Genomic DNA, 22432 nt, shown 5'->3' on the forward strand with positions numbered 1-22432 from the left:
TTCTCCGATCACCTTGAAGCCAAATTCTGATACTAGCTCTGATTTTCCTTCAGGCCAGTGAGGTAGATATTTGGTTTGTCATTTTAAGTCTTTTCAGTCATTTTATATTGTGGAAATGCCCCCCACATTTTGGAAAAAATGGAAGGAAACAAATGGCACAGAGCATGTGGATCAATGTATTTGATTTGTTAAAACCACAATAAGGGCATTTTACAAAAACAGTCAACTCTGTTTCCTTTTTGCAGGACCTGAAAAAGCTGCAGCAACTGACAGGGCATTATGGAATACCAATGGAGTGTGCTTCATTGAAGGAGCAGCACAGTCTTAATTTGTAAAATAAATCAACAAATAAGTCTCAAGGTCCTTATCAGGAAGCCACTTTTACCTGCACTGCCCACTGCCACAGTCCTCACTGCCAATCATAGTAACAACATAGCCTCTAACCATCACACGCTTTATTTCAGGCACCCAAAGCTACAAGAATGGCTTTGGTGGCAGGTAATAATCATTTTTAATGTATATTTAGTTAATAAAAGACTGTTGTTCTGCTCGTCTCTAAATTAGGCAAACAGCGCTACCATATGGCAGACTGTCATAAGTGCCAGTGTTGACAATTAAGTGCTGGTGCTGAGCACCAGAAACCACCAGTCCATATTAAGCACTGAAGTAGTATCCATTTTCTGTATGCTGCAGCCTGTATATCTACACCACTCTTTCTCCTACTTTTGCTTTTAGAAAGGTTTTGTGAAACATTGTTTTTGAAAATGTTAAGCTAGTCACATTTTTGAAGTACAGAACAAACTAAAACTTGACCGCAAAACACATATATATATATATATATATATATATATATATATATATATATATATATATATATATATATATATATATATATATATATATATATATATATATATATATATATATATATGGAAAATGTCACTTACCCAGTGTACATCTGTTCGTGGCATGAGACGCTGCAAATTCACATGCTGTGCATATCCCGCCATCTAGTGTTGGGCTCGGAGTGTTACAAGTTGTTTTTCTTTGAAGAAGTCTTTTCGAGTCACGAGATCGAGGGACTCCTCCCCTTTCGGCTCCATTGCGCATGGGCGTCGACTCCATCTTAGATTGTTTTCCCCGCAGAGGGTGAGGTAAGAGTTGTGTATATAGTAATAATAATAGTGCCCATGCAATGGAGTACGTATGTATGTACATAATGTGTCTAAAAGTTATATATATATTTACAAATAAAAAAAATTTACAAGTTTATTTTTATAAACTTTTAACGGCTACAGGCTCCCGGGGAGATGGGAGGCCACATGTGAATCTGCAGCGTCTCATGCCACGAACAGATGTACACTGGGTAAGTGACATTTTCCGTTCGATGGCATGTGTAGCTGCAGATACACATGCTGTGCATAGACTAGTAAGCAGTTATCTCCCCAAAAGCGGTGGTTTAGCCTGTAGGAGGTGAAGTTGTTTGAAATAATGTTCGTAATACTGCTTGTCCTACTGTGGCTTGTTGTGTTGTTAACACATCCACACAGTAATGTTTAGTGAATGTATGAGGCGTAGACCATGTGGCTGCCTTACAGATTTCTGTCATTGGTATATTTCCTAGAAAGGCCATGGTAGCGCCTTTCTTTCTAGTGGAGTGTGCCTTTGGTGTAATAGGCAGTTCTCTTTTTGCTTTAACATAACAGGTTTGAATACACTTAACTATCCATCTGGCAATGCCTTGTTTGGATACTGGATTTCCTGCATGAGGTTTTTGAAAAGCTACAAACAATTGTTTTTTTTGCGAAATTGTTTGGTTCTATCAATGTAATACATTAGTGCTCTTTTTATGTCTAATGTTTGTAATGCTCTTTCAATTACAGAGTCTGGTTCTGGAAAAAAAATACTGGGAGTTCCACTGTTTGATTTAAGTGGAACGGTGATATAACTTTTGGTAAAAAATTTGGATTTGTGCGTAGAACCACTTTATGTTTGTGTATTTGTATAAAGGGTTCCTGTCTAGTAAAGGCATGTATTTCACTTACTCTTCTAAGAGATGTGATAGCTATTAGGAAGGCTACTTTCCATGTTAAGTATTGCATCTCACAAGAGTGCATGGGTTCAAATGGTGGACCCATGAGTCGTGTTAATACAATATTGAGGTTCCACGAAGGAACTGTTGGTGTTCTTGGGGGAATTATTCTTTTTAGACCCTCCATAAATGCTTTTATGACTGGGTTTCTAAATAGTGATGAAGAATGTGTAATTTGTAGATAGGCAGAAATTGCTGTGAGATGTATTTTAATGGATGAAAAAGCTAACTTAGACTTTTGTAAGTGTAGTAAGTAGCTTACAATGTTTTCTGTGGAGGCGTGTAATGGTTGAATTTGATTATTATGACAGTAATAAACAAATCGTTTCCATTTATTTGCGTAGCAATGTCTTGTAGTAGGTTTTCTAGCCTGTTTGATGACCTCCATGCATTCTTGTGTAAGGTTTAGATGTCCAAATTCCAACACTTCAGGAGCCAGATTGCTAGATTGAGCGATGCTGGATTCGGGTGTCTGATCTGTTGTTTGTGTTGAGTTAACAGATCTGGTCTGTTTGGTAGCTTGATATGAGGCACTACTGACAGGTCTAGTAGTGTTGTGTACCATGGTTGGCGTGCCCAAGTTGGTGCTACTAGTATTAGTTTGAGTTTGTTTTGACTCAACTTGTTTACTAGATACGGAAGGAGTGGGAGAGGGGGAAAAGCGTAAGCAAATATCCCTGACCAACTCATCCATAACGTATTGCCCTTGGAGTGAGGGTGTGGGTACCTGGATGCGAAGGTTTGGCATTTTGCGTTTTCTTTTGTTGCGAATAGGTCTATTTGCGGTGTTCCCCAGTTTTGGAAGTAGGATTGTAGTATCTGGGGATGAATTTCCCATTCATGGATCTGTTGGTGATCTCGACTGAGATTGTCGGCTAACTGGTTTTGAATTCCTGGTATGTACTGCGCTCTTAGGCGTAGGTGATTGTGAATTGCCCAATGCCAAATCTTTTGTGCTAAGAGACACAGCTGTGATGAGTGTGTCCCTCCCTGTTTGTTTAGGTAATACATTGTTGTCATGTTGACTCTTTTGACAAGAATGTGTTTGTGGGCTATTAGTGGTTGAAATGCTTTCAATGCTAGAAACGCTGCTAGTAGTTCTAGTTGATTTATATGAAGTTGTTTTTGCTGAGTGTCCCATTGTCCCTGGATGCTGTGTTGGTTGAGGTGTGCTCCCCACCCTACCATGGAAGCATCTGTTGTGATTACGTATTGAGGCACTGGGTCTTGGAAATGCCGCCCTTGATTTAAATGTATAGGATTCCACCATTGAAGCAAGGTGGGTGTTTGGCGGTCTATCAACACTAGATCTTGAAGTTGACCCTGTGCTTGTGTCCATTGTATTGCTAGGCACTGCTGTAAGGGCTGCATGTGTAATCTTGTGTTTGGGACAATGGCTATGCATGAAGACATCATGCCTAGAAGTTTCATCACTAATTTTACCTGATATTGTTGGTTTGGGTGCACACTTTGTATTACGTTTTGGAATGCTTGTACCCTTTGTGGACTTGTAGTGGCAGTCCCCTTGTTTGTATTGATTGTTGCTCCTAAGTATTGTTGTATTTGACACGGTTGTAAGTGTGATTTTAGGTAGTTTATTGAGAACCCTAGTTTGTGAAGGGTTTCTATGACGTATTTTGTGTGTTGAAGACACTGTTTCTGAGTGTTGGTTTTTATTAACCAATCGTCTAGATACGGGAATACGTGCATGTGCTGTCTTCTGATATGTGCAGCTACTACTGCAAGGCATTTTGTAAATACCCTTGGTGCTGCTGTTACCCCGAATGGTAACACTTTGAGTTGGTAATGTACTCCTTGGATTACAAACCTTAAGTATTTCCTGTGTGAAGGATGTATGGGTATATGGAAGTAAGCATCCTTGAGGTCAAATGCTGACATGTAGTCTTGTTGTTTGAGCAAGGGAATCACGTCTTGAAGTGTTACCATGTGAAAGTGATCTGATTTGATGTAAAGATTTAGTGTTCTGAGATCTAAGATGGGTCTTAGAGTTTTGTCCTTTTTTGGTATTAGAAAATACAGGGAATAAACACCTGTTCCTTTCTGATGGTTTGGTACTAGTTCTATTGCCTCTTTTTGTAACAACACTTGGACTTCTAGTTGTAATAGATCCAAGTGCTGTTTGGACATGTTGTGTGTTCTTGGAGGCACATTTAGTGGCAATTGAGGGAATTCTATGCAATAACCATGGTGGATAATGGCTAGGACCCACAAGTCTGTAGTTATTTCTTCCCAATTTTTGTAACAATCTGTGAGTCTCTCCCCCACTGGTGTTATGTGTTGGGGATTTGTGACATTGAAGTCACTGTTTAGTTTGTGGGGTCTTTGGAATTTCCCTCTGGTTTTAGGGAACTGTCCACCTCTACATTGTCCCCAAAAGCCTCCTCTTTGATACTGGCCCTGGTATGTGGGTCTGGCCTGTGAGGTTGAGGGTTCTGTGCTTTGGGCTCGAAACCCCCCTCTAAAGTGTGGCTTCCTAAAGGTGCCTCTGCTCTGTGGGGAGTAGAGCGCGCCCATGGCTTTGGCCGTGTCAGTGTCCTTCTTTAGCTTCTCTATAGCTGTATCCACCTCCGGCCCAAACAACTGTTGTCCATTAAAGGGCATATTAAGCACAGCCTGCTGGATCTCTGGTTTAAATCCGGAGGTGCGTAGCCATGCGTGTCTCCGAATAGTGACCGCTGTGTTTACAGTTCTGGCGGCTGTGTCCGCTGCGTCCATCGCCGATCGTATCTGGTTGTTGGAGATACTTTGGCCCTCCTCCACCACTTGCTGTGCACGCTTTTGAAACTCCTTGGGAAGATGTTCAATAAAATGCTGCATTTCATCCCAATGAGCCCTGTCATATCTTGCCAATAAAGCCTGTGAATTGGCAATTCGCCATTGACTGGCTGCCTGTGCTGCAACCCTTTTCCCCACTGCATCAAACTTTCGACTTTCTTTGTCGGGTGGTGGTGCATCCCCAGAAGTCTGTGAGTTTGCCCTTTTGCGGGCTGCGCCTACTACCACTGAGTCAGGTGTTAGTTGTTGCGTGATGTACACAGGGTCCATAGGGGGAGGCTTGTACTTCTTTTCCACCCTAGGTGTAATGGCTTTGCATTTGACAGGGTCTTGAAACACTTGTTTTGCGTGTTTCAACATCCCTGGTAACATCGGCAGACTCTGGTACTGGCTGTGTGTTGATGACAAAGTATTGAATAAAAAGTCATCCTCAATAGGTTCAGCATGCAGTGCTACATTGTGAAAAGTAGCTGCTCTGGACACCACCTGCTTTGTAAGCAGTACTGTCTTCTGGTGGTGACGGTCTTGCCGGGTAGCAATCTGGACTATTGTCAGATACTGGTGCATCGTATAAATCCCATGCATCTGGGTCATCCTGGCTCATCGCTGTGTGCATCGGAGATTGCATCATTGGTGGTGTTGCAATTGGTGAAAGTTGCGGTGAGTGCTGTGGAGATGGTTGTGGCGAAAAACGTGGTGGAGTTCTTTCTTTAGCCACTTTTGCTTTTGGCTGTTTATCTGCTTCTTGGAAAGCAAGTTTCCTTTTCATTTTAATAGGGGGAAGAGTTCTTATTTTCCCTGTGTCTTTCTGAATATGGAGCCTTCTTTGTGTATAGTCTGGCTCTCCCAGCTCTAATTCTTGTCCAAATTTATGGCCTTGAAGTTGTGATGAAAGGCCTTGTTCTTCGGAATAGGAGCTCTGTTTCAGCTCAGATGCTGGGTGTTTCGGCACCAAAACTTTTTCCGCAGTCTTTTTCGGCTCCAAAGCCACCTTTTTCTTTTTCGACTTGAAGTCGCAGAACGCAGAGCCACAGAGAAACTGGCAGTGAAATAGCAAAACGTTGTAATAGTGTATATGGCGACCAGAAAAGAAAAGACACATCATGAGACATACAAGAACTAGAAAAAACACTCAAAACCACCCCAAGCGAGACTGTAGAGTACATAGTTCGCAAGCGGGGAGGATGGATGGGTCGATAAGGAATCTGCAGCTACTTTGTGTCTCTACCAGATATGGCGTTACCGAAGGTAAGTAACTTGTTCATTTGATAGAGACAACTAGCCGCAGATTCCTTATTGTAGAATTAGATACCGAAGCGATCCCCCCTTCCCCAAAACCCTTCCCCAAAGGAAGGGTGCGAACTGATCACACCAGTCTCGCAAAGAACAACCCGGTAACACAGAGGAATAACCAGGCTCGAGACAGAGGGCGAGAGAATAACAAATTACTCTTATGAAAAAATGACCGGCCTGTCCACAGAGGAAATGCCAAGTCAAGACTGGTAAGGGAAAGAGTCCACAGAAAACTAGGCAGTGACCACACCCATAGGGGAGTGAAAACTGGTTATGCCATTAGAGAGAGAACCAGATAACACGTGATAGAAAATAAGAGTCGAAGGAGAAGCGTAAGTGTGCCATACAAACAATCTCACAGTGAGAATAAGTTAGTACCCCAGCAGAGGCGATATGTGACAAACACACATAAGCCAAGACAGAACACAGGTAGTCAGGAAAAGAATGAATGAAAAACTGAAAGAATCCAGGCAGACCAGCAATGGTTCTCAGAAGGAGCTGGGAAAACTGCTCCAGGTCCCAGTGGGATAATAAAGAAGAAAAGACCAGCAAGGCCCTGTGCAAAAGTGCAAAAAGAGTACAGACATTCACAAGACAGGGTGTGAGAGAAAGGCAAAGAGAGAATTGTGAAGCAGAAGTGGAATGACAAGGTAAAAGAAATTGATGTTCCCGTGTGAACCTAGAGCAAGAAATGAATGTGAAAAAAAATTAAGGGGAACACAAGAGCCCCAAACAATGAAAACAGGCTTCAAAAACAAGAAAGCCTGCCTGACATGGGAACTGGCGGCAGAATAATCATCCGCATACAAAGGAACCCACTGAACTGTGCAGCAGAAAAGCACAGAACATATCGAAAGGAGCATGACCGAAAAGCAAACCAATCATGGCACCCCGAAGGAAGACAAGGTCAGCAAAGTAACATGAAATTGGAGATATGTTAAGAGAGTCTGAAAAGATCCACTCCACGAAAGAGCAAGGGTCTATGTTTAAAAACACCATATGTATAGGGTAAACACAGAACCATCCATGAGCCAGAAGGATGGAATGTACAGGAAGGAACTGACAATCAGTGCTCATGAGCAATGAACAGGAAGACAAGATACACCTGGGAAGGAAACAATCCCCGCAGGCGTGCACAGAAGGGGACCAAACGACCTGTGAGCAGATCAACCAATAATAATGGAAAGAAGACTGACAACAGGAAGCAAAAGATAGCATGCTTCCACAGCCATCAAATGAACAAGGAAGGCGAGAGAAAAGGGCACCAAGCAAGCCTTTAAAAGCCAGCACAAGCTAGGGATGGAATAGCACCATACTCCTCCGGTTGAAGTGTGGTTAGGGGACGGTAGAATGTGGCGCCAGGATTAAAAACCAAAGAACAAGGAATACCCCTGTATCAGCCAGGAGGAGGAATGGCACTTCCTCAAGAAGACGAAGTATGGTAAAAGAATCCACAATATTCTGTGGAAAAGAAAGAACCCGTGAACAACAACTCAGGAATGACCCTAAAGGAGCGGGCAAGAGGTAAAATGTAAAGTACCCACCAGTGGAGAGTACAGTATTAGTACTTTACTTTTGTTTTTTTTAACACATAAAAAATAGTTGCATTGGCTAGCCAGGAACCCATGATATGGGGGAGCTGGTGCCACTAAAGGTAAGAGACGCTATCCTGAGCTAGGGCGTAAAGGTCCTGAAAGAAATGTGAATAATGAAAATGTCACTTACCCAGTGTACATCTGTTCGTGGCATCAGTCGCAGTAGATTCGCATGTTCTGCAATAGCTCGCCATCTGGTGTTGGGCCGGAGTGTTACAAGTTGTTTTTCTTCGAAGAAGTCTTTCGAGTCACGGGACCGAGTGACTCCTCCTTTTGTCTCCATTGCGCATGGGCGTCGACTCCATCTTCGATTGTTTTTCCCCGCAGAGGGTGAGGTAGGAGTTGAATTGTAGTAATAATGCCCATGCAATGGAGTGACTAAGTATGCACCTATTTAAGGTTGAGATGACACATATATAAATAATTGAAGGTAACTTCCAAACTGCTACAGGCTCCCGGGGAGGCGGGTGGGCACATGCGAATCTACTGCGACTGATGCCACGAACAGATGTACACTGGGTAAGTGACATTTTCAGTTCAATGGCATCTGTCGCTGTAGATACGCATGTTCTGCATAGACTAGTAAGCAGTTATTTCCCCAAAAGCGGTGGATCAGCCTGTAGGAGTGGAAGTAGTCTGAAATAATGTTCTTAATACAGCTTGACCTACTGTGGCTTGTTGTGCGGATAACACGTCTACACAGTAGTGCTTGGTGAATGTGTGAGGCGTAGACCATGTGGCTGCCTTACATATTTCTTGCATTGGGATGTTTCCTAGAAAGGCCATGGTAGCACCTTTCTTTCTGGTTGAGTGTGCCCTTGGTGTAATGGGCAGCTGTCGTTTAGCTTTAAGGTAGCAGATTTGGATGCATTTAACTATCCATCTGGCTATACCTTGTTTTGAAATTGGGTTTCCTGCATGAGGTTTTTGAAATGCAATAAAGAGTTGTTTAGTCTTTCTGATGTTTTTTGTTCTGTCAATGTAATACATCAATGCTCTTTTGACATCTAATGTATGTAGTGCCCTTTCAGCTACGGTATCTGGCTGTGGAAAGAACACTGGAAGTTCCACTGTTTGATTTAGATGGAACGGTGAAATAACCTTTGGCAAAAATTTAGGATTGGTCCTTAGGACGACTTTATTTTTGTGTAGTTGTATAAAAGGTTCCTGTATTGTAAACGCCTGAATCTCGCTTACTCTTCTTAGGGAAGTAATGGCGATGAGAAATGCCACCTTCCAGGTTAGGAACTGTATGTCGCAGGAGTGCATGGGTTCAAAAGGTGGACCCATAAGTCTAGTTAGGACAACATTTAGGTTCCATGAAGGAACAGGTAGTGTTCTTGGTGGTATAATTCTCCTAAGGCCCTCCATGAATGCTTTAATGACTGGTATCTTATATAGGGAAGTTGAATAGGTAGTCTGCAGGTATGCAGATATTGCTGCAAGGTGTATTTTAATGGAAGAGAAAGCTAGGTTAGATTTTTGTAAGTGAAGCAAGTAACCCACTACATGTTCTGGAGTTGTGTGTAATGGTTGTATTTGATTAATATGGCAGTAGCAAACAAACCTCTTCCATTTACTTGCATAGCAGTGCCTGGTGGATGGCCTTCTGGCTTGTTTTATGACTTCCATACATTCTTGGGTAAGTTGTAAGTGCCCGAATTCTAGGATTTCAGGAGCCAGATTGCTAGATTCAGCGATGCTGGATCTGGGTGTCTGATCTTTTGGTTGTGCTGTGTCAACAGATCTGGCCTGTTGGGCAATTTGATGCAGGGTACCACTGATAGGTCTAGCAGCGTTGTGTACCAGGGTTGCCTTGCCCAAGTTGGTGCTATCAATATGAGTTTGAGTTTGCTTTGACTGAGTTTGTTTACCAGGTAAGGAAGGAGAGGGAGAGGAGGAAAAGCGTAAGCAAATATCCCTGACCAGTTCATCCATAGGGCATTGCCTTGGGATTGTTTGTGTGGGTATCTGGATGCGAAGTTTTGGCATTTTGCGTTCTCCTTTGTCGCAAACAAGTCTATCTGAGGTGTTCCCCAGAGTTTGAAATAAGTGTTCAGAATTTGGGGGTGAATTTCCCATTCGTGGACCTGTTGATGATCTCGAGAGAGATTGTCTGCGAGTTGATTTTGGATCCCTGGTATAAACTGTGCTATTAGGCGAATTTGGTTGTGAATTGCCCAATGCCAAATTTTTTGTGCTAGCAGGCTTAACTGCGTGGAGTGCGTCCCCCCCTGCTTGTTTAGATAATACATTGTTGTCATGTTGTCTGTTTTGACGAGAATGTATTTGTGAACTATTATTGGTTGGAAAGCTTTTAGTGCTTGAAAAACTGCTAGAAGTTCTAGGTGATTGATATGCAGTTTTATTTGATGTACGTTCCATTGTCCTTGTATGCTGTGTTGATCGAGGTGTGCTCCCCACCCTGTCATGGAAGCATCTGTTGTTATTACGTATTGTGGCCCTGGGTCTTGGAAAGGCCGCCCCTTGTTTAAATTTATGTTGTTCCACCACAGAAGCGAGAGGTAAGTTTGGCGGTCTATTAACACCAGATCTAGAAGGTGACCCTGTGCTTGAGACCACTGTGATGCTAGGCATTGTTGTAAGGGCCTCATGTGCAGTCTTGCGTTTGGGACAATGGCTATGCATGAAGACATCATGCCTAGGAGTTGTAATACCATCTTTGCCTGTATCTTTTGTGTTGGATACATGCGTTGTATGATGGTGTTGAAATTTAGAATTCTTTGTGGACTTGGAGTGGCTACTCCCTTTGATGTGTCTATTATGGCTCCTAGGTATTGTTGTACCTTGCGCGGCAGAATGTTGGATTTTGTAAAGTTGACGGTGAACCCGAGTTTGAAGAGGGTTTGTATGATCTGATTTGTGTGATTTGAGCACTGTATGAACGAATGGGCCTTGATTAGCCAGTCGTCCAAATATGGGAACACATGTATTTGCTGCCTTCTTATGTGTGCAGCGACTACCGCTAGACATTTGGTAAAGACTCTTGGTGCGGTTGTTAATCCGAAAGGCAGTACCTTGAATTGGTAATGTATTCCTTTGAATACAAACCTTAGGTATTTCCTGTGCGATGGGTGTATTGGTATATGGAAATAAGCATCCTTGAGGTCTAAAGTTGCCATGTAGTCGTGTAGTTTTAGCAATGGCAATACTTCTTGTAGTGTGACCATGTGGAAGTGGTCTGATTTGATGAAAGTGTTCACTACTCTGAGGTCTAGGATTGGTCTCAGTGTTTTGTCCTTTTTTGGTATCAGAAAGTACAGTGAGTAAACTCCTGTGTTTATTTGTGTGTTTGGCACTAATTCGATTGCATTCTTTTGCAATAGTGCCTGCACTTCTATCTCCAGGAGATTGGAATGGTGTGTTGTTAAATTTTGTGCTTTTGGTGGTATGTTTGGAGGGAATTGTAGAAATTCTATGCAATAACCATGTTGGATAATTGCTAGAACCCAAGTGTCTGTAGTGATTTTCTCCCATGCTTTGTAATAATGACCTATTCTTCCCCCCACTGGTGTTGTGTGGAGGGGGTGAGTGACATGTGAGTCACTGTTTAGTAGTAGGGGTTTTGGGGCTTTGAAATCTTCCTCTATTTCTAGGGAATTGCCCTCCTCTATATTGTCCCCGAAAACCTCCTCTATACTGTCCCTGGTAACTGGACGGTGTGGCTTGTGAGGTGCTGGCTTGTGTGCTTTGACCCCGAAACCCCCCTCGAAAGGGCGTTTTACGGAATGTGCTGTAATTCCCTCTGCTCTGCGGGGAGTAGAGTGCGCCCATGGCTTTGGCAGTGTCCGTATCTTTTTTGAGTTTCTCAATCGCTGTGTCCACTTCTGGACCGAACAGTTCTTTTTCATTAAAAGGCATATTGAGAACTGCTTGTTGAATCTCTGGTTTAAATCCAGACGTTCGGAGCCATGCATGCCTTCTGATAGTTACAGATGTATTAATTGTCCGTGCAGCTGTATCTGCAGCGTCCATGGAGGAGCGTATCTGGTTGTTGGAGATGGTCTGTCCCTCCTCAACCACTTGTTTTGCCCTATTTTGTAAGTCCTTGGGCAGATGTTCAATGAGATGTTGCATCTCGTCCCAGTGGGCTCTGTCATAGCGCGCAAGTAGTGCCTGGGAGTTCGCGATGCGCCACTGGTTTGCAGCTTGTGCTGCGACTCTTTTACCAGCTGCATCGAACTTGCGGCTTTCTTTATCTGGGGGTGGTGCATCTCCAGATGTGTGAGAGTTGGCCCTTTTCCTAGCTGCTCCTACAACGACAGAGTCTGGTGGCAGCTGTGTAGTGATAAAAACCGGGTCCGTAGGAGGCGCCTTATACTTTTTTTCCACCCTTGGTGTGATTGCCCTACTTTTGACCGGCTCCTTAAAGATGTCTTTTGCGTGCCGGAGCATACCAGGGAGCATAGGCAGGCTTTGGTATGAGCTGTGGGTGGAGGAGAGTGTGTTGAAAAAGAAATCATCCTCGACCTGTTCTGAGTGGAGGCTTACGTTGTGAAATTGTGCTGCTCTAGCCACCACTTGAGAGTACGCGGTGCTGTCTTCTGGTGGAGATGGCTTTGTAGGGTATGCCTCCGGACTGTTATCTGACACTGGGGCGTCGTATAGGTCCCATGCGTCCTGATCTTGGTCACCCTGGCTCATGGTGGTGTGAGCTGGGGAGTGTGATGGAGTTTGTGCTGGAGAAACGTTAATCACGGGCGGAGGAGAGGGTGGTGGGGTAACTCTTTTCACCACTTTTGGTTGTGGTGTTTGTTCCGTCTGGAACTCCAACCTTCTCTTTCTCCTAATGGGGGGAAGGGTGCTTATTTTTCCTGTCCCCTGCTGAATGAAGATACGCTTTTGCGTATGGTCCACATCAGTTGCTTGTAGCTCTTCCTCAAACCTATGCTTCTGCATTTGGGAGGTTAGCGAGTGCTCTTCTGTATAAGAGCCTGAAGCTGGGTCGCTTGCAGTTTGTTTCGGCATCGAAACTTTGTCTGCGTGTTTTTTCGGCTCCGAGGTGACTTTTTTCCTTTTCGGGGCCGAAACCTCTCGGCGTCGATCTGTTTCGGTGCCGCTGTCTCGGCGTCGAGCCGTGTCCACACCGGCATCTCGGTGTCGAGGCTTGTCTCCAGCACTTTCTCGGTCCCGAGAAGGCTGCGTGCCGGTGTCTCGACCGGAGTCGGACGATCTCGGCACTGTTTGGGCCTTTTTCGGTGCCGACGGTCGGTCACCGATTTTATGGGTCGAGCCATGGCCTGGTGGCAGTGGCGTCCCCTGGGCCTTGTAAATGTTCCTCTGAGTGGATTTCGACGTCTTACTCACGGTTTGTGTATCGTCGAATCCTTCGGAGTCTGAGTCTTGGATCGAGAAGGTACCTTCCTCTTCCTGTTCCTCGAACTCCCGTTGGGCTGTCGGTGCGGACGCCATCTGAAGTCTTCTGGCTCGACGGTCTCGGAGTGTTTTTCGGGACCGGAACGCACGACAGGCCTAGCAGGTGTCTTCGCTGTGCTCAGGTGACAGGCACAGGTTGCAGACCAAGTGTTGGTCTGTGTAGGGGTATTTATTGTGGCATTTGGGGCAGAAACGGAACGGGGTCCGTTCCATCGGCGTTCTTCAGCACGCGGTCGGGCCGACCAGGCCCCGACGGAGGATCGAAAAACTACCCCGAAGGGCACCGGAGATCTTCGATCTTCGACGCGGTGTGGAATCTAAGTACGCCGATCCCGAACGCAACAATACCGACGAAAATCTTCCGAAATTAGCTAATTTTCCGTTCCGAAACTCGGAGCGACAGGAACACGTCCGAACCCGATGGCGGAAAAAAAACAATCGAAGATGGAGTCGACGCCCATGCGCAATGGAGACAAAAGGAGGAGTCACTCGGTCCCGTGACTCGAAAGACTTCTTCGAAGAAAAACAACTTGTAACACTCCGGCCCAACACCAGATGGCGAGCTATTGCAGAACATGCGTATCTACAGCGACAGATGCCATCGAACTGTATGTTACGTTAGAACCGATCAAGAACACCCTGAAAAGCAGGGAGGGGAATCTTCAACAAGCACCAATATGAGCCTGTAGCAGAGGAAAACAAGGACAATATAGAACCCATTGAAAAAATGGGGAAGGAAGCCTTCCTAGAAGACATAGTAATAGGAAGCAACACCAAAAAAAAGTAGGCAAGAAATGGCTCCCGGAGGAGTTCAACAACATATTCCCACATGGTAAGAAAAACAAGGTAATTGTGTAAAGTAGCTTATTACCAAAAGCTCAAAAGAGCGAATGTCCAACTCAATCTGTATACCAACAGAGACGATAGGCAAGATGCTTAGGGTAAACTAAAGGAGAGCCAATGGCGTCAGAATCCACAACAAAAAGAGAACCACTAATCGTGGCATGAAAAGATCAAGAGTAGGCGGAGGCATCCACCAGTAGAGATGGCCAAATGATAAGAGGGCACACAGCCTGCCTTAGAAGTAGAGCTACTACTTAGGATGGTGAGAATCCGCTGAATGTAAACGAAACACAGTTGGAAGTCACACAGAAAGTATACTGCTATATATGTTTTGAAATGTACTGTTACGGGCTTTGGACTCAAATCCCTATACAGAGGAGCCTATGCCAGCAGAGGCACCAGACTATGCCACATAACGACAGCTCCGCTGATAGGGCAGCAGCATTAAAAGAACACAGAGCTCAAACAAAGGAAGTGCAACAATATCCAACGTGGATAAAAAAAATACACGGCAGGAGGAGACTCTGAAGCAACTCAGAAGTCAAAGAACCACAAGAAATACAATAGCATACAACAGAAAAAGGTGAGTACATAACAGGACCCACACCTGAGAGGAACTTGGCAGTTCAAATATAGTTGCAACAGAGTAGTGCAAGTGCATTCGAAGAGGATGAACATTAGCCCCCAACATGGGAATCACGAAACCGGCGCAAGGCTGAATCTGCATGTGCCTCATAAAGAGACTTGAAATGGCATATCAAGAAGAGCATCCCGCACCTGAGATGAAAAATTTGAAGATGACAACCAAGCCCTGTGACGTATGGCAACAAAGGTAGCCATGATCCGACCAATGGAATCAGTAGAATCCGCACCTAAGCGAAATGTAAGTCGAGCAGCCTGTTGACTATCTCTGATCAAAGGAGTCAGGGCAGTGCAAACATCCTCATACAGCAAGGGCAATAAACATTCCACGGAGTCCCAGAGAGTGTGGGAAAAGCGGGTCAACACACAGAAGTGTTGGTGGAACGAAGAGCTGCAGTAGAAGAGGCAAAAATACAGCAGCTGGCAGCATCCAGCTGACTAGAATCCCTGTGCGGCAGAGTCGGAGAAATCCCAGAGGAGTATGGTGGTGGCGAAGGCACAAGGGATCTTCCTGTGCCAGCCGATGCCTGTGTGGGATAGAACGGTCCACCGAAGGACCAGAGACAGGCTCATTCCAGACACCTAGACGGTTGTCGTACGGAACCTTGCAAAAAGGCAGTACAGGTTCAGTGTTGGAGTGATCCAGATAAAAAGTTAACAACGGATCATTAGATAATTGCACCACAGGAAGGTGCAAGTTAAAATCAGCAGCCACCCTCCTCATGACATCTGTGAAGACAGTGCTGGCTTCCAACGTTAATCCTGGGGACGAGAGTAGGCTAGATGCCGGCGAGGAGTCTAGGCCGCTAGCAGTGGCTAAATCAAGCACCCAATCAGAGGATGAACTCATAAGGAGCCCCATAAAGGGAGCATGAGGATGTGCAGTAGGTTCAGAAAGTGGATCCAGCACAGGAATCACATCCAAATCAAATGGCGCCGCGCCCGGCATCGGGATCGACGTAGGCCGATGTCGAATGGGGGAAGCTGCAACGGAAACGGCGTCGTTCGACACCAGTGACATCAGTATAGGAGTGTCACGCGGAGTCGATTGACCCAACCGCACTGTGAGGGCCATCAGGACAATAGGATCAGGCAGAGAAGAGAGAGGTCGTACAAGGCCGTGCACCGGAGCCTATCTGACTCCAGAGTTGGAGTCAAGAGTGTTAAAAGGCACAGAGGTGAAAACCGCTGGCGAAGACCCCGTCAACACCTCCATTAGGGCCCAAAGGCACTCCAGAGGGAGGGGAAGAACCAAAGATGGAATGTAGGGACGCATAGTAAGGTCACATTTGCTCAATAGTCGCCCTGGTGCTGGGATACGGTGAAAGGGAAGGGGGGGTCGACGCGGGTGCATAATTCACAGGAGGAGAACGTGGGGCGGTGACGCTGAAGGGTGTGATGGAGTACGGGAAGACTTACTTGGAGATGGTGGAACCATCCAAGAACGACTTCTGAAGCGTTCTCGGGACCATGAAGAAGATGGACTTGCAACCTGCGAGAAGAGGACTTATCTGCTCGCGCCATGAGGAGCTTCATGCGACACTCCCTCAAACACTTCGGCTTCAAACAATGGCAGGCTTCGGCATCGTGATGAGACCCCAGACACCATAAACAGATGGAATGGGATATGTGACAGGCATCTGCTGGAACACGATCCATAGGGTTTAAACCCAGAAGGCATATACACTATTAGATTGTAAAGGTTGTACAAAAATACCCGAAGATCGGATAGAAAAGGCACCATGATACTCGCTACACCGGATACGCATTGCTGCACGAAAAAGAAGAAACTGACGTCAGCGTGTCGGAGGAGGTAATATATGGACTCCTCTGATGTCATGTCCGGGGACGCAGTTGCTGAGGGGTCGTTCGACGCCCTTTACCAATGCGCAGAGGTACTGCTGAGGAAAAATGTCCAGATCCAGTCTGACACTTGGGGGAGAATTCTCAGACCGCCCCACCTATAATATGTCAATTTAGTGATTGTAGTTATCAATGGTGAGACCCTGAAGGTCAACCATTTACGTGGGGCATCCCATTTTATAAGACAATATGGAGAAAAGGTAAACCTGAATGGGAATGCAGCAAACACCCTCTGATTGCTGCCTGGAATCAGGAAATGCACTGATACACAACGCAAGAAAAAGCTGTATTCACAGCTATGGGATGCACAGGAATGTATGGGGAAAGAAGATGGTGTAGTATTGTGGAATGCTTTGAAATGTATATTTGAGTGGGATGTGGTGGTGTGCAAGCAATAGTATCATTTATTTGCATTTCTGTGCCAGTGGAAATGCAGTGGGTTGTTCACTGCTTTAAAAATGAATACAATGCAGTAAAAAAAAAAGAAAGAAAAAAAAAGAGCACAGCAAGACTGGTGGACAGAAAGGCTCTTCTAAATTCCAACTTAAATCAATACATGAAATATAAACAGACTTTCCAGACAATAAGCAATGGTTTGTGAGACTTTGTGTGCAGCTGGGTATGTGCATTAAGTATACAAGTGTTTTGAAGGCTACATTGTTTTTACCATGTGCATATATGTATGGGAACAATTTTATGCTCAAATTACCTGCAGAGTGCTCACTCAACAAATGTTCGTTGGCAAAGACCACGTAACAAATAGGGAGCAGAGTGCTACGCAGTGAGCAACCAATTGAAAATGGCAGAAAGCACTGCTTTGAAATAAACTGTTTTAGGGATAAACACATGCTTGCCAATTAATTCAGAATATGCTGCAAGCAGTGAATTTAACTTTCTGGCACTTTGTGACCTTCACCATCCACATTTACCTACTTTATTGCAGGGCATTCTTTGCACTTGTTCAGTAGACTTGCACACACTGAGCAATTTGGTACATGAAAATAAGCAGCTAACAGGTTATTTGGTTATTTGTTTTTGATGCTCACCAGCTTTCACTTCCACCGTCGCTCTGTCAGCGTCACTCTCCCCCTTTGCATCGGTCACCTTCAGGTGAAAGGTATAGGTTCCTTCCACGAGGTTTGCCAGGAAAAGCACAGGATGGTGATCAGAGTTGTTCAACACCTCCTGTTGGGTTTAAAACAATGTGCTAAGACTTTGAAACTGCTCGTCTCTACTCTTCCATCCCCGCAAAATAAGCAGTTATAGTACAATGAAATTAAGTGCAGACTCTCTAAAGTGTTATATTCAGTTAAATCTGCAGCCGCACATCACTGAACTGGACTGCCTCAATAAAACTGTAGTGAAATGTGAGTACAGGGTCAGTAGTGGGTGTTCTAAGTATCTGCATTTCGGATGCTGCATTGATATTATCAGTGATGTCACAGATCATATCTCGAGTGATGTAATGTGTGGGGTCACTTGCAGTGCATGGTGAGAACATGAACTATAGTTACTTTAGGGCACAAGTTATAGTACACTGATCTAACTCCAACTGGGGAGTTTCAATAGTTCTTTGAGTTTAAAACATTACGCTGTCAATGACATTTTCACCTACTGTTACCTTTAGCAGATTAAATTACTTTTTTTTAAGTAAGATATAATTACAATTCCTAACTATAACGTCACTTTAACATTTGTTTTTCTGTGAATTTCCAGATTTTTAAAAAATGTTAAGTAATTATAATTACCATACATAACCCCAACCCCACGGCCTTTGACTGTGGTGGTATGGGGATGGTCACAGGGAGCGATTGTCCCACACTTTGATTTACTGGGTGGGGTAAAATTGCAACTGGTAAAACTGGGCGCGGGTGGTTCCTACTACAAGAAGCAGTATAGTCTTGCAGAGGTGCAGAATTAGCACATCAGCAAGCAAAGCAGGGGTTAAATTATTATTATGTTTCAAAATATAAAACCATAGAGTTTAATGTGTTTGAGGACTCCACAAATTAGTTTTAAAATAATTAGTTATTTAAAAAGTTTTTAAAATTAAAACAAAAAAAAGTTACCTTTAATTCAAAACACATTAATCCAGGAATTCAATCTCACCAGCTTCAAAGTAACCATTACAGCCAAAATGAGTTTGCTACAAGCACAATGCTAAAAGTATTGACTCTGCTTTATTTCACCATTAGGTGCTGCTACACTTATAACTGCAAGTACAAGTGCAGCATCAGGATTAACAAGGAGTACAGGCACAGATTAGGAATAGATTGCCTGGAATGGTCAGGAGGTGTCTCAATCCTTTAAACATGTCCAGGGACTATATTCTTCCAGACTAATGCATTGAAATGGACACCATCCTAAGCTTATTGGATGTAACAGGGACTGCTTTATAAACCAATATTGGAATAAGGACTGCCATTCCACCACTCCTAAAAATGATGGCGGTGCTACATTTGTTGGCTGCAGGGGGATTTCAAGTTCTAATGGAACGTCTTCATACCATGGCACGCCCACCGTTTCGAATGGTTTGAGGCAATTAATAGATGCCCTACTCCAACATGTACCACAATACATTGTTTACATTGTTTTCCTTACTGATGAATACTGAATGACACAAAGGCTAAATTGAATGCCCTGGCTGGATTTCCTCACATCACAGGACCCCCAAATTGTACTCATGTTGCACTTATACACTCCAGAGTACTGAGCACATATACAAGAATAGGAAAATGTAGCAAACCATAACTGTAGAAATGGTGTGCAATATGTAATACGTTCTCTAGTGTGCAAAGCTTCCCAACCAGGCGTGTCGGAGCAATGCATAATTCATCATTACTCACTGCTGTGCACTTCTCCAAGAGCTACACTTGATTCTATGATTTTAAGAAACAGCAGCATACAATACACCATGTTAAGATATCACTAACAAACAACATGACTGTTAGGTGAGTTTCTGAATGTTTACATTTATCAAATGCTTCAACATTATATATGTACTGCAAGTTTAATGTGTACCTATATGCTTTATCCTTATCAAGATGCCCTTAGATTTGTGCAGAATGATACATGTGTTGTCTTATGTGTAATTATATTTTGTTTTTGCTTTTTAGTGGGATATCATTGGTGCTTCCTGTGTCTGTGCAGAGTAGGTGTTGGTGAGTCTAGATGTCTCAGGCAAGTGAGTAGTATCGTTTTTGAGTATAACATCTTTGTAATAAAGCCACACTTTATTTCTTATCTTGCACAGTGTTAGTTGCTGTTGGTGAATTTGTCAAGTTACTTTTATTAGGAAGGATCATGGCTAGCCGCAGGATGACCGCTCAGCAGGTTACTGGTATGATTTCTGAGTCGTCTTCTGACCATGATTATGAAACTTACTCTGCATCTGAGGCAGAGGAGGAATTGCAAGAGTCTGGCAGTGAATTTTCTGTCCGAGAGCAATCATCTGATGATAAAGCCACTCTCAGTGTGGATGAAGTGCCTGTTTTAGAGGAGGACACTGATGTGCCATTAGTGCAGGGCTTCCCATTGGAAGACCTGAAGTATGGATTGCCCAAACATGGAGCAGTCGGCATTGCCTGTCTTTACTGGCCTCCCAGGATGTGGAGTGAATATGGAAAACTTTCTGCCTATCAATTTCTTTCAGTTGTTTACGGACAATGTATTTTTGAAAGAGATTGTTGAGCAGACTAATTTGTATGCTGAACAGGATTTGAAGGACAACAGTGTCAGACGTAGAGCACACTCTAGAGCTACCTGGTGGATTCCCACAAATCTGGAAGAGATGAAGTTCTTGGGTTTAACTTTTCTGTTTCCTGCAACCATGCCACAAGATCACCCTGATTGTGACCGCCTTTTTAGGATTCGGCTTTCCTTGATCAATTTTGTAGATTTTTACTTTAGAAATCTATGTTCTAGGGAAATAAATAGCTGTGGACGAGTCTTTGGTCCTGTTCAAGGGCCGTTTGGTTTTTAGATAGTACATTCCTAGCAAGAGGGCAAGGTATGGAATTAAAATGTATATGCTGTCTGAGAGTAGTACAGAATAGGTCTATAATTTCCAGGTCTACACTGGTAGGAATTACAGTATTGTACCCCCTGGATGTCCATCTACTCTTGGAGTTAGTGGGAAAATTGTGTGGGAACTTGGTAGAAGACAAAAAAAAAGGTCACCATTTGTACGTAAATAACTTTTACACTGGCGTGCATTTCTTCAGGGAATTGTTCAAAGTGGACACTGTTGCCTGTGGCACAATCTGCTCTAACGGTAAAGGCTATGCAAGGGAGCTTGTATGTAAAAAAAACTTGAGAGGGGACAGTGCAGTGCCTTGCATAATGATGAGCTGCTAGCTGTGAAATCTGCAGACAGGAGAGATGTCTATATGCGGACTACCATCCATGATGAGTGTACTTCACCTGTAACTGTTTGGGGTCAGGTTGCTGAAGCGCGGAAACCTGCATTCATTTTTGACAACAATTAGCACATGGGTGGTGTAGAGGAGATTGGAACCTTACACTGCTATTTGTAAGGCTTACATTTGGTATAGGAAGTTGGCTATACACCTCTTCCATTTAGCAACTTTTAATGCTTTTGTTGTGTTCAAGGATTGTTCTCCTGAGTCAAAGAAGACGTTTGTTATGTTTCAGGAGTCTGTGATAGAGAGCCTTGTTGCAGTGGAACAGGCAAGAGTTCCTAGAGAAGCAGTGGTGGAGGATGTGGCTAGATTGAAAGATCACCACTTTCCTGATCACATTCCTCCCACGCCCAAAAAAAGACTTTCCTGCTAAGAAATGTAGAGTCTGTGCCACAAGAGGTATCAGGAAGGAGACTCATATGTACTGCCGTGACTGTCCTTCAAAACCTGGGCTGGGTGTGGCAGGCTGTTTCAGAAGTTACCACACCCAGAAAAAGTATTGGGAACTACTGTAAAAGTGAACTGCCTTTTCTGTACTGTTCTATATTTTTTGTTCAGTTTCACGGATGGCATTACTGTCATGTATTTAGTTAGAGCTTTTTTGTTTGTAGTTTTGTATTTACTTATAATTAGCGTTTTTTTCTTTGTTAAGAAAATGTGTTGGTGTGCGCAGAGTGGCGCTTGGCTGGTGGTGTGCATGGAATGGTGCTTGGCTGGCGGGGTGCATAGAGTGGCGCTTGGCTGGCAGTGTGCGTGGAGTGGCGTTTTGCTGGCAGTGTAAATAGTGCCTTGCCGTTGGTCACTATGACACACTGCTAGCCCAACGCCAGTTCACAGACTCCATCAGCTGGTGCGATTGCTTTGTCAGGCATGTAGGTGTATGGAAGTGATGGGCGCCTGAATGGTGCTGTCTGTTGATGTGAGTGTTGTAATGTGCTGGACCCACAGCTTGTGGCATGAATTGTCTTGTGCATGTTGTGTATGAAAGGTGTGTGAATGTACTGTAAAGCGGTTGGTGCCTTGATATGGCTCACGAGCTGCCAGTCATTGGTTCAGTTTTTTGGTCTTTCAGTTATTAACAGTGCATTTCACTTTTATGAAATCTCTTGTTAATAAAATGTGATCTATTGAACCATCACTCACCCTCGTGCCAAATCCAACCAGTATGTGTGTACACTTGATGAATATATGGCTATGCAGTACTAATTGTCTTTTCTGTATTTCTCTACCAGGGTATACATTGTCTCTTGTCGTGAAAGTTGTAATGTGCTGGGCCTACGGCTACTGGTGTGAAAAATCTTGTGTGTGTCATGTATGAAAGGAGTGTGAATGGCGTGTAAAGCAGTTGGTGCCTTGTGGCTTTACAGCTCATGAGCTGCAAGTCATTAGTTCAGTTTTTTGGCCTTTCAGTTATTAACTGTGCATTTCATTTTTGTGAAATCTCTTGCTAATAAAATTTGATCTATTGAACCATCACTCACTCTTGTGCG

At 43.9% G+C, this 22432-nt stretch overlaps 1 protein-coding gene across 4 annotated transcripts in view; it reads right to left on the reverse strand.

Annotated features, from left to right (window-relative positions):
* The window catches only part of KIAA0319L (KIAA0319 like), a 612066-nt gene that overhangs the window by 128129 nt on the left and 461505 nt on the right, over positions 1 to 22432 (reverse strand). For all 4 annotated transcript variants that reach the window (XM_069223811.1, XM_069223812.1, XM_069223814.1 and 1 more), the window contains exon 15: positions 17568 to 17706. In XM_069223811.1, the coding sequence (XP_069079912.1) occupies positions 17568 to 17706 (139 nt within the window). The remainder of the gene's footprint in view (positions 1 to 17567; positions 17707 to 22432) is intronic.

Source organism: Pleurodeles waltl, chromosome 3_1 (assembly GCF_031143425.1).
Source record: "Pleurodeles waltl isolate 20211129_DDA chromosome 3_1, aPleWal1.hap1.20221129, whole genome shotgun sequence".
NCBI classification, from domain to species: Eukaryota; Metazoa; Chordata; class Amphibia; order Caudata; family Salamandridae; genus Pleurodeles; species Pleurodeles waltl.